The sequence below is a fragment of the Akebia trifoliata genome, chromosome 1, assembly GCF_017979445.1.
Source record: "Akebia trifoliata isolate Shusen 1 chromosome 1, ASM1797944v1, whole genome shotgun sequence".
In the NCBI taxonomy this organism is placed as follows: domain Eukaryota; kingdom Viridiplantae; phylum Streptophyta; class Magnoliopsida; order Ranunculales; family Lardizabalaceae; genus Akebia; species Akebia trifoliata.
This window is the reverse complement of record NC_141375.1, coordinates 35,801,447-35,818,215: the sequence shown is the minus strand read 5'-3', so window position 1 is coordinate 35,818,215 and position 16,769 is coordinate 35,801,447. Positions and strand designations below refer to the sequence as shown.

Genomic DNA, 16,769 nt, shown 5'->3' with positions numbered 1-16,769 from the left:
GGTATGGTAGATCTGAACACCTCGGGGTACATGATTTTCCTCTTACATCATGGAGTCATTTGAGTATGCTACCTGACGAGTCATATTATCACGACTCAATAAATATATTTATCAATCAAATCCTTATCAAAACTCAAAATTTTGATCCAAATCCAAAAATTCTTGATAATAGTGTATTAAGTAATAAGAGTCATTGATCTTTGTAGCTCTCTATAAACATGACTGTTTGGATGTTAGGGATTCCTAGGAAAAAAAAATGTATCTCAAGAAAAACATGTATTCATCTCTTAGAAGATAATCAAAATTGATCTTTTGGAAATCTACGTTGTTATCCTTTTATCTTCTTAGAAAAGTTCAAACTTATTGATTGAATTAATTGACTGAAATAAAATGCAAAAAAAAAAAAAAAAATTTGAAAAATTGAAACATATATTTTCCAATGAATTAGGGTGATGAGCAACTTATGTTATTGAAAAACGAAAGAATACTTCCATGTTCAAATTTAGCTCGGATGAAGAAATATTATTTTTTAGGAACCAAATAGTGGCATTAAATTCATGATTAGATAGGCCTAATCGGATATGGGTCTTGTCTTATTAAACTTCATTCTTTTATTCTGGCAAAAGTGTCCAATTTCAACATCACAATCTACTAGATCTATGTGGTGTGACCATTATATGCCATGCCACATAGTCATGAATGATAATATGGAGTGCTGTTCAACACTGCATCTCAAAGCTACCATAAACCAGTTGAGTTGGGTAGGGACCATGGAACATGTTAGTTTAAGAAACCACATTTATGTTAGGTATGTGGTGGCCCCATTTTTATTTTAGTTTACACCATAAAATCATTAATAAAATCTTGGGCATGTTCTTGGTTGGGGGTATTAATTGTAATTTCTCACCCTTCGATGAAGAATCGTAAACAAGGTATATATGATTGATGAGAATCACCATTCAAAGTCAAATTTTGAGGGTAAGATGTCATTAAAGGGTAGGACTCTTATAATTGAAGGCATGTAAGGATTACCAGATTTTGATTTTTGATTATTAGAATTAAAGCAAGAAAAAGTATTATTTTAAGAAGTTGATTTTAGAATCTATAATTGCAGTTTTTATACAAAATATTACATACCTAAACACAAAAATATTATTTTAGAAGAAAGAAAAAAAGTTAAAAGGAAATGAATCCTAAAAATACAAGAAAATTATCAATCAATTTCTGATTCTTATATGAAAAAATCATTAAATCAAAATCTAAAATTGGATTAGGAGCAAAATCAGATTCTAGAATGTGAACCAAAGCCACACAAAATTCTGAGTGGTTGACTTGGGGTCAATGAGTGTTGACCCAGATCACACTTCTACTAAATGTCTAATGCCATAAAAAAAAGGAAAATTAGTCGATCAATTCCAACATACAAATTCAAACAGTTTCAACATCTTAATCAGAGAATCCTTCTTCCCTATTTTGTCTCTTAGTCTCTCTCTAAGAATCTGTTTTAGCTCCGTAAATGTTCTCTGTAAAATTCTCTCTCTCTCTCTCTGAAAGAATCTGTTTTAAGCTCTGTGATTGTTCCCTGTAACATTTCTTTCCTCAGTTTCAATTCTCTTTAATAACTTTTGAACAGGAGAGGAAAAACGGCTTTTTTTTGTCTCCAACACAACCATCTCAAAATCTCTCGAAAATTTCAGTTCTTATCAGAAAACCAAAACTCAGATTTTTCTTTCCTAAACAATTTCTGGGTTTTTCAATTAACCTCCTTTTCATTGCTTTTCACTTACTAGTTATCTCTCTCCTATAATTTTAACTTCCCTTTTGTACTTCCTTGTAGATTACACATATCTTTCATTTTAGTTTGTTAATCCCATTTTATTTTATTTTTTTGTTCTTCTTCTCTTTGAAGTTTGTGGGAATGTTGGGTGGGAGATTGTGAGATTTGTTCTCTATTTTTTATTTTTTATTTACTTTGGGAGAAGTATGGGGATGCAATTGGTTCTTCTGGTGCTAAAACTCTGCATTTTCATTTCTTTGGTAACTCATGGATCTGCAGGTAATGGATTTTACTTTTTTGATGTTTTTATTTGATTATAGGTTGAGTTCAGTTTGACCATTTTGATAATATAGATTTGAATTCAGGTAAAGCGGTTCACTTTTTTGATTTAATGATAATTGTGTTTTTAGACCAATTTGGGGATCTGGGTTGGTGTCGAAATCGTTTATTAATTGATTTGGTCTAATGTTTTGGAGACAATTCAGTTTTGTTGTATCTGGGCTTTGATCTGAACTTGCCATTATAGAAAAAATTAAAAAAATAGTGAACCATAATCAGTTTAAAAAACCGATTCTTAGTAATCTCCATCTGGATACATTAATATTTTTTTAAGAACCATTATTGCTTCATAATTGGTTTTGCTTTGTACAAGTAGTGAGACCAATAGATGGAGATCCTCAGTCACTTCGACTAGCATGGTTGGCTGGTTGGAGGAATAGTTCATTTTCAATGGCATTAGATGTCTGTATTTCTTTCAACAAAACGTGTACAATTTCAATTTCTTGTTTCTCTTCCTTCATTTCTAGATCACCCAGATGGTGGTGCAATCAAGTGTGCAGTTGCTGCTTTATGGATTGATGATCTTATTTGTTGCCCAATTATTTATCAAATTTTTATCTCTTAGAAGTTGGCTATCAATTATTTGTATGTTAAAGGTTGGCCAATTATGTATAAATTATTTGTATGTTAAGGGTAATTTTCGTGTGTCTGTGTGTGCCAAAATCTAATGCTGCTTGTTTGTGCTCTTTTGCAGGATACAGTATATTCCCATCATCAGCAATTTTTTCTACGCTTCTCCGTACGGAAGAAAAAAGACCTGGAATAGGCTATCATGGAAAATCACTGAGAACCATCACACCAAGTGCATCTCCTATGCTCAACTGTAAATTTTTTTATATCCTAACACCATATATTTTATCTGATCTCATGACTGTCCGACAGAGCTTATTTATGGTTAAACGGTGCAGGATCAGTTTAGATTCTATGACGGTATCACCACCCCATAAGTCTGGTGCCATCACTTGATTTTCATAACTGTCTTGATTGGATCATTATGAATCACTCCCAAACGTCCCGAGACATTCCAAAACTTTCCTGAAACATTCAAAGTTTTGAGGACAATTTTTTTGTTTTGGTTTCAGCTGAACTAGAATGTTCGGCCAAAAATTCTGAAACGGCATGTAATTTTGAACTGTGATGCTCCTTGTTAGATAAATTACTGGTGTAACCATTAATTTAAGGAGTTCTTACATTGTTGTATAATTTGTTCCCCTGTGGATCGATTGACACCACATTAAGTACTTTCTTTCACTTGTTATGGTTCCACGATCCTTCAAATTCCTCATGGGTATACATGTTGAGACAACTGAACATGAATTTTGTCTAAGTGGCAGGCTGTACAAACATGCTTGAGCCACAGTAAATATTTTCATAAACATTTATAGATTTTGTAAACATAATTGAATTATATCTTAAATTTGTTTTTCCCAATATTATGCTACAGACCCAGCTCTCCCTCCAACATCAGATCCTCTCCCCAGAAACAGTAGGAAAAGATATGGAATACCCGTTGCTGTCCCTCCAAAGGAAAGGACGTGGGCTCACATTCCTTCTTCTTCAGCATCAAGCCCATTTTATAAGCATCATCATGGAAGGAAAAGAACGAACATCCCTGCTCTTGCACCGTCACATTTGTTTCCTCCTCCGACTTCCTACCACCAAGGTTTGATCTCTTAAACTGAAATTGCTCCCAACAAAATAACTATTGATAGATAATGACACACATGACATTTGGATAATATAACTTTTTTTGCCCTTCTGTTTCATTTTTATTTTCTATTAAAGGTCCGATCGTCCCTCCAGCTCCTTCACATCCTCCAATAGTGCTCCCAAAGAAGAGTAAGCGAAGGCACCACCAGACCCCACCCATGAATGGTATTAGAATAGTGTAACAATTCATGTGTGCTGTAAACTGGGTTGCTTCGTTTATTTCTAACATTCCTATATGCCAGGTGTTTCCATCTCTCCAGTTCATCCTCCTTTTCCTTCAACAGTGAGCCAGGGTTCACCTGCACCTTCGCCCTCGTCAGTAATTCCAACTGACCAAACCAACAGTATGGGAAGGCTTATTTTATGGCTTTAGCCTTTACATTCTGGACTTGGCTTGTCTCATTATAGTTGATGATTAATGAATGCCATTTCATGGTTGTGCTTTGTGTCTGCAAGGTACTGTTTTTCCTCCAACAATTTCTCCTTCGAGATCTTCCCCAAGGAAGCCAAATATGTCGTTCCCTCCTCCACCTCCTTATCAAGGTACATAAACACCCAACTCTGTTTACTATAATCTAGCTATATATTCTTCATCCATCATAATTAGGACTGTCAATGGGTCCGATCAGACCCAATATCCAGTCCGATATTTTGGGTTTGGTTTGAGGTACTGGGATCCAATAAGATATCGGATCAGTTTTGGATCAACCATATCCCTACCTGACAATGATATGATCTAACAAAATAACTATCAAAGCTATTGCATTTTGCATGTCAAATTAATAAATTTTATGCTTTTAAAGAAGGTTTCATAGTTTTGATCAGATATCAGATACATCCAGTGGTATTATCCGGGCATGATCCATTCACAATAGTGTAAAGTGACGGTTAAATTTGATCCTACTTGTAGATTGTATATCAGTGACATGCACGGATCCATTTACAAACCGCCCTCCTGGATCACCATGTGGCTGTGTGTTGCCAATGCAAGTTGGAGTGCGTCTCAATGTTGCACTATACACATTCTTCCCTTTAGTTTCAGAGTTAGCCGATGAAATAGCGACAGGAGTTTTCATGAAGCAAAGCCAAGTTCGTGTCATAGGAGCAAACGCGGCCAGCCAACAACAGGAGAAGACTGTTGTCCTCATTGATCTGGTACCACTTGGAGAAACATTTGATGACACTACTGCAAATTTGACCTATAAAAAATTCTGGAACAAGCAGGTTGTAATAAAGACTTCCTTCTTTGGGGACTATGAAGTATTATATGTTCGCTATCCTGGTATATATATAATCCTCGGTTTATTGACTCTTTTTGTGGCTTTATATTCTGGATTATGTTACCTCCGTATAACTCTTGCATCTCTTCAGGTCTTCCTCCCTCGCCACCTGTGGCATCGTCGAGTATTACTACTTTAGATGAAGGACCATACTCTAACCATGGAAATGATGCGAGGGCAGTTCATCCTCTCGGGGTCGATGTGAGTAGGAAACGGAAAGAAGGAGGACTTGGTGGCAGTGTGATTGCTATCATAGTTCTATCATCTTTCCTAGTTGTTGTCTTATGTATCGGAGCTGCTTGGCTTTTGCTGTCGAAACGTGGTGAACATTCTCGTTTACCAGAACCACAGCCATTGGAACCTTCCCTTGCAAAGCGATCAGGTAGATCTCTAGTAATATGCAGATTATAGGTTCATCTGAAGTATTTTTCTTTTCTTTTCTTCCTTTCATGTGTATATAATAATAGTAACAAAAAAACTCCATTTTTTTTGTTGTTGAAAAAGTCTCGTTTTAAACGTGTTTGGTAACTCTTAACCATTAAAACAATATAAAAACTCATCTTAAAAAAAACGCATTTTTATGTTTTACATTTTAAACGCGTTATTATGTTTTAAACATGTTTTTTTTTTTTTCAAAAAAACTATTTGTTTATAAGCATATGATTAATTTTTATAGCTTGTTTAATGTATGATTTGATGATAAAATCTTGATGTTTTGGTGTTTAAACTTTTTCAAGTATCTTATTCTACTCAAAAGATACATTAATGGTTATGTTTTTCAAACATCATAAAATGTATAATTCTGTGTGGAAAAATGTTATCATGCATATATATTCAATAGTAATATTTTTACTCAAATATATTAGAAACTTAGAATAAAAGTCTAATGCATATATATATATATATATATATATATATATATATATATTATTTTTTCATAATTTTAATGTATATTTTTTATTTATCATTTTCTCCCGTTTTATTCTCATTTCTTTCCCATATTTTCTGTTTTTTCCGAAGTTTTCTCTTGTCGTTATAAACTAATATTCTGACTTGGTGACTAGGTATTTAATGAAATTTTCAAATTTAGCAGGCACCGTTGGGCTAATGTTTTTGGGAAGTGGGCTCAGTTCTGCATCATTGTCCTTTGGCTCTAGCATCACAACATATACGGGATCTGCGAAGACTTTTAGTGCAGATGAAATAGAAAGAGCAACTGATAACTTTGATGATTCGAGAATACTTGGGGAAGGTGGATTTGGGCGTGTGTACAAAGGTATCCTGGACGACAGAACAGAGGTGGCTGTAAAGGTTCTCAAGAGAGATGATCAACAGGGTGCTCGGGAATTCTTGGCTGAGGTCGAGATGCTTGGCCGTCTGCATCATAGAAACTTGGTCAAGTTGATTGGTATATGTGTAGAGGAACATATCCGCTGCCTTATCTATGAACTGATTCCAAATGGCAGTGTGGAGTCCCATTTACATGGTAGTGTTGAGTACACATGATCTTGTTTTCTTGATTCTTTGTGTGGGCTCAGCTGACATTGTAGATATTCACAAGTTTTCTTATGTCTAATCCTTCGGAAGTATGGTTTTGATTGTTTTCTTTTTATGCTCTCAGGGGTGGACAAGGAAGCTGCCCCACTTGAATGGGGAGCCCGAATGAAAATAGCATTTGGGGCAGCTCGAGGTCTAGCTTATCTACATGAAGACTCGATCCCTCATGTTATTCATCGGGATTTTAAGTCCAGCAACATCTTGTTGGAACATGATTTTACTCCGAAAGTGTCTGATTTTGGCTTGGCTAGAACGGCTTTAGATGAGGGAAACAAGCACATCTCAACTCGCGTTATGGGAACTTTTGGGTATGAACCTTTCCTTAACTTTGATACCTAAATCCTAGCACCTACACACATTGAGGACACAGCATAACATAGATTATGGGTATGAGAGATTCATGTTGGATATAGCTCACTCATACCTGAATTTTTTACATTTAATTATATTTTAAAAAGGTGAAACTAGTTTAAGTAGTAGTAAAAGTAACAAAATGCTAAATATTGATACAAGCTGTTACTCACAAAGAGGCAACCTTTGTATTTGTGATTCCAAATATTTCCACATGGTACACTTTCTGGGCCTTTTGTTGATGAACCTAGGCCTGAAAGATCAGCATGAGCAGCGATTTCTATATGTCGAATTTGAGTATTTTTATTTTATTTTTTATCATGGTCTTCTAGACCCTCGAGTGGAAATATTGGGTCCATGCCAATGTTAAAACAAAAAAAAATAACTCAAATCCAATGGCTATAATTCACCTATCAGATTGATTTTCATGTTATAGGTTCCACAATAGATGTAAGAAATGTATTTGTGACTAGAACTTCAGGTTTGGTCTGTTTGTGTAACCCTGACCTGAGTTTTGGGGGTTTAAAAAGTCCGACACCCAAATCCAAACCCATGCCCCCTCATGGAGGTAACACATGTTTCTTCTTTGCCTTGCTCATGCTTTCTCTCTTGTTTTAATAACTCGCACGTTTCTCAGGTATGTAGCTCCAGAGTATGCAATGACCGGTCATCTCCTCGTTAAGAGTGACGTTTATAGCTATGGTGTAGTCCTTCTTGAGCTTCTAACAGGAAGAAAACCTGTGGACATGTCACAACCCCGAGGTCAAGAGAACTTGGTTTCTTGGGCTCGCCCACTCCTCACAAGTAAAGAGGGGTTGGAGATGATCATCGACCCAGCCCTAGGGCCTGATTTTCCATTTGATAGTGTCGCAAAGGTGGCAGCTATAGCTTCAATGTGTGTGCAACCGGAAGTATCACACCGACCATTTATGGGTGAAGTTGTACAGGCCTTAAAGCTTGTGTGCAACGAGCATGATGAGATTAAAGTAGCAGGATTAGAAAGTCATGGCCAAGACTTGTCTGTTATAGATATTTATGCTAGGACCAGTACTGGTTCAGGTCAACTTGTGGAACCATCTTGTGCCCGTTTTCCAGACTACGATTCCAGTCTCGATGCTGATAGAGCATTATCTGTGTCTGACATATTCAGTACATCAGCAAGATTCGAGCGACAGTCATCAGGTTCTTTTAGGAGGCATTCCAGTTCGGGACCTCTGATAACAAGGAAGAGCAGATGGTTTTGGCAGAGAGTAAGAGGCCTGTCGAGGGGCAGTGTGAGCGAGCATGGATCTGCATACAGGTTATGGGCTGGATCCAGTTGAATTTTCCGGAGCCCCATCCACAAGAATAACGGTTCTTCGTCAGCTGGAAAACTACGACCCATATGGATCAATATGAGATACTATGACATGCAAAGATCGACAGGCTTGAGCAGTTATGATTTGTACAGTTCATTGATAATGACTCTTGTGGCCAGTCACAAGTTATGAAGAATGTCGACAATCTCTCTGCGCACAACCTTCAGAGGCATGGTTCATGAGAAATTCAATAAATGTTTCATCTTGATGTAATGTTGTTTTAAATAAGGCTTCTATCCTCTCGATTTAATTTGGTTCATGGGTCCTTTGTATCAACATTTCTTATTTTAGAAAATCTTAAACAGGCCTTTTGTGAATGACTGATTTGTCTCGATTTTATTTATTTATTGAGATTAAGTGCATCTGAATCATGGTTTTAAGTCTCTTCGCAGACGAGTTTTCCGATACGTTTGAGTTGTCTCGTTCAACAATGAGAAAAATGAATCAAGGTTTTAAATCTCGTTCGATATGTTTGACTTGTCTATCCATTGGTGGACGATACCAAGACATATCAGACAAGTCCTCTCGGATGAGATTTAAAATGAGGTTGATCTCCAAGATATGAACACTTAACCAAACTTTTATATCCTCTAACATTATATTTATTTGAGCCTTACAAACAAAAATACATATAGGGAGCAAAAACGAGGCCCTTTTGTCGTTGAGGACTAGTTGTCATCTTTCTCAAAAGATGTGGTCCTTAAGGATTTACAAGCCACATTCCCAGCTAAGTCTCTTTGGATACATTGATGGGATCACAATAGTTAATCAAATCATGATGATTGCTGAAAAGTAACTATGGTTGTAAAAGATGGTTTGGACTTTGGACACATGTTGCATGTTGAAGAGGGTTTCAGCAATCTTTTGATACGAACCGAGGACATCAAAATCGGATTAGTACCTCCCAAACTGTCAAACAAAAGTCTCTTTCAAGATTTCTCTCCCCTCTAAGCTGATCAAGCCTAATTGATAATTTGTGACAAAGGTCTTTTTCAAGGATGGACTCTTCCTATGAAGAGGAGTGATTCATGGTTAGTTTACGTGGCCAAACTTATGATCATAAAAATTACATCCAATATTTTTAGTTTATTATGTATATATTATCATCATTTGAACATCATTACTAGCAATTTTATGCTTGCAAGTCATGTGAGTCTATGTCAATTATTTTTGTTATTTGTTGATCTTTAAAGTCAGTGTGACCTTAAATTTTTGGATAAGATTTTGATGATGATGATGATTGATTTTTATGTTAAAGGTCACCATCGACCACTATGAACATTAAATGGTTATCGAGATTCACAACACACAAATTACTAGGATCACCACATGGTCTACATCCTGCCAAAAGCTAACAACATCATTTTCATCACGGGGCTGTATGATTGATTCTGGGAGTTTGTTCTCAGGGTCTGTAAATTTCAGATTTCATTTTCAAGGGAATGTTTGGTGTGAGAATAAGAGTAATGTTTCTTTTCTTAATAGACAACCCAAAATTAGGAGTGGCAATGGGTCGAGTGGTGTTTGTGTTCATATCTTGTTGAGGTAAGGGTGTTATGAAAATTTATCAAACTCAAATCCAATCTATTTAATAATCGTGTCAAAAATTCAAACATAAAACCAACACATTTATTAAATACTAATCTGCCGCGGCCCATGTAACATGTTTAATAAAATTATAATTAAAAAAGAAAAAATTTCATTTCCACAATCAAAAATAAAATTCTACTACTAAAAATAAAGTTACACAATCATAAATCAATATCTACTAACAAAAATTAAATTTTCTTTCTCACATGAATCACCGTATTGGGAATCAAAACTACATGATTCTAGATTTTCAATGAAAAATTTGGATTTAAAAAATATAAATATAAATAAATAAATAACTTGGTAAGGAAAGTATTTTTTTCATTCTCAATTTAATTATTTAAAAAATATCTTAAACTACCTTTTATATGTTATAAAATTTGACAAAAAGCATAACGAAAAAGTTCTACAAAATTATAATAAAAAAATGAATAATTTATAAAACTCTTAAATAATTCTTGATATTTGAAATACCACCTACGTTTCATGACTGAAAACAACACATTAATTACAAAATAACTCAACGTGTTAAAATAGGTTGACACCCTAAAAGATAGAGCAATACTCTCTTTGACTAGGAAAGATAACCTTAAGCCTTGAGAGGTATCTAAATCTCCCATTTTGGTGATTATCCTAAACTTGGCCCATTTACTAACTGTGTTAGACAAGTCAATACTATTATAACCTAAACCCATTAATTTCGTATTTTTCTAAGGTAATGGTGCTGAGATTGCCACCATTACTTAGATCTCAGCACCATTACCTAGAATGTGTAAGAGAGGTAAATCATAAAAAATTCAAAAGGGTTCCAATTTTCTCTACAGAAGAAATCCTGGTATATTTTGCTCCTTTTGATGATTGCATGTGTGAACAGCAGTTAAGTACCAAATTTTCTTTTTTTTTTTGGTACATGTGACTTTGAAAAAATCCTATGCACGTGTACTTGTGTATGTGTTTTTTTATTTGAACAATGTTGAAATGACACAAACAGAGACACAAAAGTGACAAAAATGATGTGGTGGCGTGCATATATCCGTAGATGCTTTTTACTCATATCTCACATAAAAGCATTTATGGCTATGTGCGCACTACCACAGATTTTTGTCACCCTTGTGTCTCCTTTTGTGTCAGCCCAGCACTCCTCTTTTTTTTTTTTTTTAACCTTTCTGGTTTTTCTTTAATCCCGCGACGAGAGGAAAGAAATTAAATTAAAAAAAAAAGCTAAGATGGACAAAGAAAATAAAAATACTTCTGTTATAGGTATAAATTTCGAGTTATGCTAAACTGACAAAAAAAAACACTCAAATGACATAAAATATATACAGAGCCATACATATTTTCGTCGAGATACCTAAGGAAAGATCTATGATTTTATACACATTCTACGTCAGTCGAGTGTTTTGTTTAGTCCGTTTAGTATTATTCTTATATTGAACAGAGAATGGTAGAAAGAAAGAAAAAGGGTTGATGGTAAGAAGATTAGGGGGTCTGGCTGTCAACTGTACCTTTCCTGCACACGCATTAAATGTCTTTGGCAGTATATATTACATGCAAGTCTAACCTCTCTCCTCTCCACCATTACCCCTTGAAAGAGTGGTCATCTCATGGTCTCGTGACTAAATTATTAGCAAAATATATATATATATATGTTTCGATAAAAAAAATAAAGCATTTTTTTTTCCAATATTTTTGCAAGGAATGGCAGACGAGTGCACATATGCCGTTAACAAATTTATATATTAAATTGATGAGCCAATGGCATGACGCTTGTGATTAGTGGAGAGAAAATTTTTAGAAAATTAAAAAATTTCATTTTAGGTAATTTTTAATAGTTGTAATGTCATAGCATTGATTTATCAATTTAATATAGAAATTTATTAACAACAAATATGTACTCAAGGTAGTTGGCACTCGACAAACCTTTCATGATTACCTTGGCAATATTGATGATCATGATACCATGAGATCGATCGATTTTCTATAATGCTAGTCTTAGGGTGCCACAGGGTTATTAGGTCTTCGATATTATTATAGACATGCAGACTTTACCATCTTGATCATTGGTATTAAATTGTATGGTTCTAGTTCTATTGATTTTGGTTTGGGATCATTTGAGGAATCAAATGCCCACTTTTTAAATATATTCTAGTACAAATGACCTTTGATTCTTAGCTGTACTAATTCTAACACTAAAATATTTGAGGATTTGTTTTTTTTTTCTTTTTGACTTATAATGAAAAAGTCAATCTACGATTTCATAGAATCTTTCCAATTATATGAAACCTATCAAGGGTAGTTCTGTAATTTGGGGATGTCTTCAATACACATAGGTTCATGCGATTGCTCGACTTAGAATTATGAGAAATCTTAGATTGATTTTTTTGTGAGCAATTTTTTTTTCTTTAAAATATTCAATTTCCCAATTTGGATAATTGAATCTGATTCTAGTCGATTAAACACTAACCGAAATTGCAAATCATTCCATTTGTGATTTAGAAAGAAATTGGTATCAATGATTGATGTTGGAAAACTAGAAATTAACATGAATACGTGGGAAGTAAAACCACATTATTTTTAAATTATGGGGATGCTCCAAAAATTGTTTGAGAGCTCTCCCATGTAAAAATGTGGCCATTTTGGGTGCACCAATATCAATTTTAAAATATTAACAAATTTTTTCTTCTTCAAGGAATTAAAATGGGGTTACAATCTAAAATTTTAAAAATAAAAATAAAGTAATCTGATAGGTTAAGGTTACCCATAGGCCATAGCAGGATCTAGATCATCACAACAAAAGATGAACTTGTAAGAGTGAAAGAGATTAGACGAAGAGGGCCAATTGAACTGTTAGAACTTCAGATCGATAAGTCAGTGGTCCAACTGTTAGGTGTTGTGTAGGAGATCTCATCCTTTAAATCTGATATTCTCTCTATCTCTATTTGTATTACTAGTAGTTATATATGAGAGGGTGAAATTATTTAGATAGGGTTTTGTCACCTTTTTGGCTCTCTAGATTTTTCCTTTTGACTTGTCCTTTTTTCACTCTGAACACATGTGAATGCCCATTCATTCCCTCTCTCCTAAATGAGATTTACCTCTTTGATCAGGTTTTTTTAGTCTCTTTTCACTCATCTCTTCATCTCTTATCACAACAACACTGTTCTTTGCTTCATATCTCTCTCTCTCTCTCTCTCTCTCTCTCTCTACATGACTCCATCTCCAAATTTTCCCCTTGTAGAGCCTAATGAAGATAAAACCCAAGCTTCTTCTTCTCTTTCATGTCCTACTTTCTTCAACTCACATCAAGATCAAGGAGGGAACTATGATGGAGAACAACTGAAATACCATCAACAATCACATCATGTAAGAACAAAAGGGTTAATGTATTTGAAATGAAAATTTTCATGATTTGATTTTATTGGTTCAATATCTTTCTGATATGATTTTGATATCTATTTTTTTTGTGATTAGGCCGTTAAATATGTGTCGCATGGTGGATCAAGTAGTAATCACTGTGGCCTCGAATTATCATTTCTTGAAGGAGATGATAATCAAATTGATAATGGGTCAATTAAGTGGATGTCATCAAAGATGAGGCTGATGAGGAAGATGATGAATTCTGATCGAATGGTAGCCGATGACCCAATAAGGACTACAAAGAAGTTTCAAGATCAACAGCAACGATTGCCGCTTGATACTGATAGCAGAAGCAACAATTCCTCCTCCTCCAACAATAATACTATCAGAGTATGTGTAGATTGTAACACAACAAAGACACCTCTATGGAGGGGTGGTCCTAAAGGTCCCAAGGTGATCTATTTTCTCTTTCATTTTTTACTCTTATCGATCAAATTTTCAATTATACTTATACTTTAATTACAATATGGTGCAGTCACTATGCAACGCCTGTGGAATCCGACAAAGGAAGGCGAGACGGGCCTTGGCTGCAGCTGCGGTGACTAGCACCAATACGTCATCCATGGGGAATAAGGTGCACTACAAAGAGAAGAAATTGGATAAGAGCCATGCAGCAGCATACAAGAAACAGTGCAAACTAGGCAGCCCTTCTGATAGGAGAAAGAAACTTTGTTTTGAGGATTTCACGGTAAGTTTGAGTAAGAATTCAGATTTTCATGGAGTGTTCCCCCAAGATGAGAAGGAAGCTGCCATCCTTCTAATGGCTCTATCTTGTGGCCTTGTTAATGGTTGAATCTCTTTTTTCTCCTTCTTCTTATTCTCCTCATATTTTAATTTTAATTTTTAATAAATTTTCAATGATTTTGCCAAGTTTTTTATGTGTACGGAGTTTTAAGTTAGAGAGTGAGAAGAAGAATTAAATCACATGAGGTACCCAAACCAATAAAAGATGGAATAAATTTTGTTGGTGATCTTTTAGGTTTGTGTGGTAGATTTGAATAGAGTTAAAAATACTTAGGGTTTGTCAGTCTTACTTCTCATGCTTTCTATACTTCTTTTTCTTTTTCAAGTATCAGTCTTTTTTGCATTGTTGTTTTTGTCTCTCTTTAAAAGGTATCAAAGCTTCCCTCTACCAAAAGTTAAGTTAATTTACAATATTTGTAGTAAAAATAGTCTTAATAATGCAAGATATGTACCACAAAATTATTTCTAGGGTTTGGCACGTATGGTGCCAGTAGACATTTAAATCTTGGTTGAAGTTGCATACAGATACTAGTTTTATTATTGAGCGGTGCAGACTCAACCTATCTTTAAGTATATCTTACTCTGGCACTCAGGGCGGATGATGAACAATTCGATATTCAAGTCTACGTGAGGAGAATTGAATTAATCACATTAGATTAGTCTTGTCTTATTTATTTTCATGCATATTTTTTTAGCAAGTTTGGGGATTTTCTTTGATTATTGTGATTCTCTTTCTACTTCTAGGAGGGCTTCTTAACATTTTCAGCTCGTCCATCGAAATTTTTAGTAGTGGGTTCCTTTGAAGATTGTTTGATTTCTACCTAAACAGTCTTGGAGTTTCCAATCTACATGAACATGTACAATAAAGATAAAATTTAAATTTTGTTCTCAGAATATTTATGGACTTGAAAACATGGATACGAAATGAAAACCATGGATAATTTAACTTTAGGATATGTCTTTTATGATTATTCAAGAGCTCTAATTAGTCATAGGTGGTGGTGCTGAACTAAGGGAACCATCTTCTTATAGACACAAGTACCCAAGAACCACAAGCAGCACGACTTTAAATTCCATGGTGAGAATGGATCCTTTCTTAGAATTGAAATTAAAGAGGAACAAATACTATTAATGGGGTTTTTCATAACGGGCAATCAAATAAATTGCATGCCTTTGGTGAATTATTCTCTTGCCATGAAATGGTCTTAAGAGGTTCCTTAATTTTGATAGATTTATTTTATTTTTTCATCTTTTTCAGTATACATGGGGTCATGTTTGCTGGTTTCATTGAGTTTTTTCGTTGCAAAACTTTGCTTAAGTATCTAACATTCAGATTTGGGTGATAACACTAGTTATAGTAGTGATAAGAACCTAAATAATACATCAATGCAAAAAAGTTGTACTTTCGTCTTTTTGGGGTCCTAACAACCATTACTCTCCATAGTCGATGTTCATGTGGTCCACTCTGTGATAGTTTTCACTTTGGTATCGTTCTCCTAGGACCACCAGATCTTTTTTGTTAATTAGAACCTTCAATACCCTTCTCTGATCCTCAAGTAGGTAGCCCTTCCCCTGGTCGCCTCTTCTGAAAACTCAATCTTGAGATTTAATGTTAATTGGTTCTAATATCATTTGATATGAACCTAACCAATATTGTATACACCTATTCATAATGGGTGAGAAGTATCATTATATCGTGTCTCTTGCATGAATTTGCTTACATTGAGCATGGTAGATTAACATCAATTCCTTCCATTGAGAGGTTTTTGTCACAACCTTTAGAATGTAGTAGATCTCATTTTTCTTTTGACCATCATGTTGTCAATGTAAACTTGATTTTGATGTAGTTTTGATTAGCTACATATAAATAAAAGATGAGATTAAAGTCCAAAAATATAGAAATACTAACTTTATATTATGAATAATGATTTTCTAATTGGAAAATCTTCACTCGGTCAATACTCGTATAAAGATTTGCATTTGTGTGTCCTGAGAAAACAAATCTATGATTCCATATTCATAACACGTCAATCAAGTATTGACCGACTGAAGACTTTCTAGTTAGAATATCAGCACTCTAATATTTTCCTTCAATAGATGGGGTGTGAAGATTTGTAATAAGATGCACATTGTGTATCCCAAGAAAATATGTCTATGGTTTCATATTTGTGACACGTCACAAGTATTAACACAGTGAAGACTTTCTAACTAGAATATCAGCACTCTTATATTTCACCCCATTATCTCTTTTTTCATCCACGGAAGTTGTCAGTTGTCATTCTTAAATGACAACTTTATGTGATTTCAATCTTTAAAACCAACCTGAGGACCCTATATAGTTTGTGATGCATTTATATTGTACTTTTAGTTGAGAAAAACCAAACAAACTACACAGAAAAAAAAAAAACTGAGATATGTCCCTGACACTGATTTAATGCTGGTGGAGTAGAAAGATTCTCATTGGATTCCTCGACGTAGCTAAATGATTTCCTTAAAAATTAACTAAAGAAAGTTTAATTAGGATATTTATTTTTTATATTGGAAAGTTCAATTTAAAGTCATGACCTCAAAGTTGCATTATAATTTCTTAATCACCTGCATTCGCTATAAGAGATACATTTTGCAAGACAAATAAAAAATATAGAG

General features: G+C 34.5%; 2 protein-coding genes across 4 annotated transcripts; both read left to right on the top strand.

Moving 5' to 3' along the window:
- Positions 1-1,405: 1,405 nt before the first annotated feature.
- LOC147412175 (receptor-like serine/threonine-protein kinase ALE2) lies at positions 1,406-8,689 on the top strand. 3 transcript variants are annotated; one of them, XM_086457202.1, is made up of 11 exons: positions 1,406-2,056; positions 2,811-2,918; positions 3,561-3,779; positions 3,902-3,991; positions 4,069-4,170; positions 4,283-4,369; positions 4,737-5,108; positions 5,198-5,488; positions 6,197-6,592; positions 6,728-6,971; positions 7,652-8,689. In XM_086457202.1, exons 1-11 carry the CDS (start codon positions 1,984-1,986, stop codon positions 8,334-8,336), a joined length of 2,667 nt encoding a protein of 888 aa, XP_086313328.1. In that variant the 5' UTR covers positions 1,406-1,983; the 3' UTR covers positions 8,337-8,689. The 3 variants fall into 3 exon arrangements, with proteins under 3 accessions (XP_086313328.1, XP_086313324.1, XP_086313327.1); XM_086457198.1 differs by having other exon boundaries at positions 2,811-2,939; XM_086457201.1 differs by having other exon boundaries at positions 1,407-2,056; positions 2,811-2,939; positions 6,200-6,592.
- Positions 8,690-12,942: 4,253 nt separating this feature from the next.
- Positions 12,943-14,249, top strand: LOC147412174 (putative GATA transcription factor 22). The gene is made up of 3 exons (XM_086457188.1): positions 12,943-13,325; positions 13,434-13,772; positions 13,855-14,249. The coding sequence occupies exons 1-3, from the start codon at positions 13,170-13,172 to the stop codon at positions 14,170-14,172; spliced, it is 813 nt and encodes a 270-aa protein (XP_086313314.1). The 5' UTR covers positions 12,943-13,169; the 3' UTR covers positions 14,173-14,249.
- The last annotated feature ends 2,520 nt before the right edge of the window (positions 14,250-16,769 follow it).

Coding starts and splice junctions, on each gene's coding strand:
- LOC147412175 (XM_086457198.1), top strand. CDS start 1,984: ATGGGGATGCAATTGGTTCTTCTGGTGCTAAAACTCTGCATTTTCATT. Junction 2,057..2,810: donor GGTAACTCATGGATCTGCAG/GTAATGGATTTT, acceptor GCTCTTTTGCAG/GATACAGTATATTCCCATCA. Junction 2,940..3,560: donor TGCATCTCCTATGCTCAACT/GTAAATTTTTTT, acceptor ATTATGCTACAG/ACCCAGCTCTCCCTCCAACA.
- LOC147412174 (XM_086457188.1), top strand. CDS start 13,170: ATGACTCCATCTCCAAATTTTCCCCTTGTAGAGCCTAATGAAGATAAA. Junction 13,326..13,433: donor ACCATCAACAATCACATCAT/GTAAGAACAAAA, acceptor TTTTGTGATTAG/GCCGTTAAATATGTGTCGCA. Junction 13,773..13,854: donor GTGGTCCTAAAGGTCCCAAG/GTGATCTATTTT, acceptor AATATGGTGCAG/TCACTATGCAACGCCTGTGG.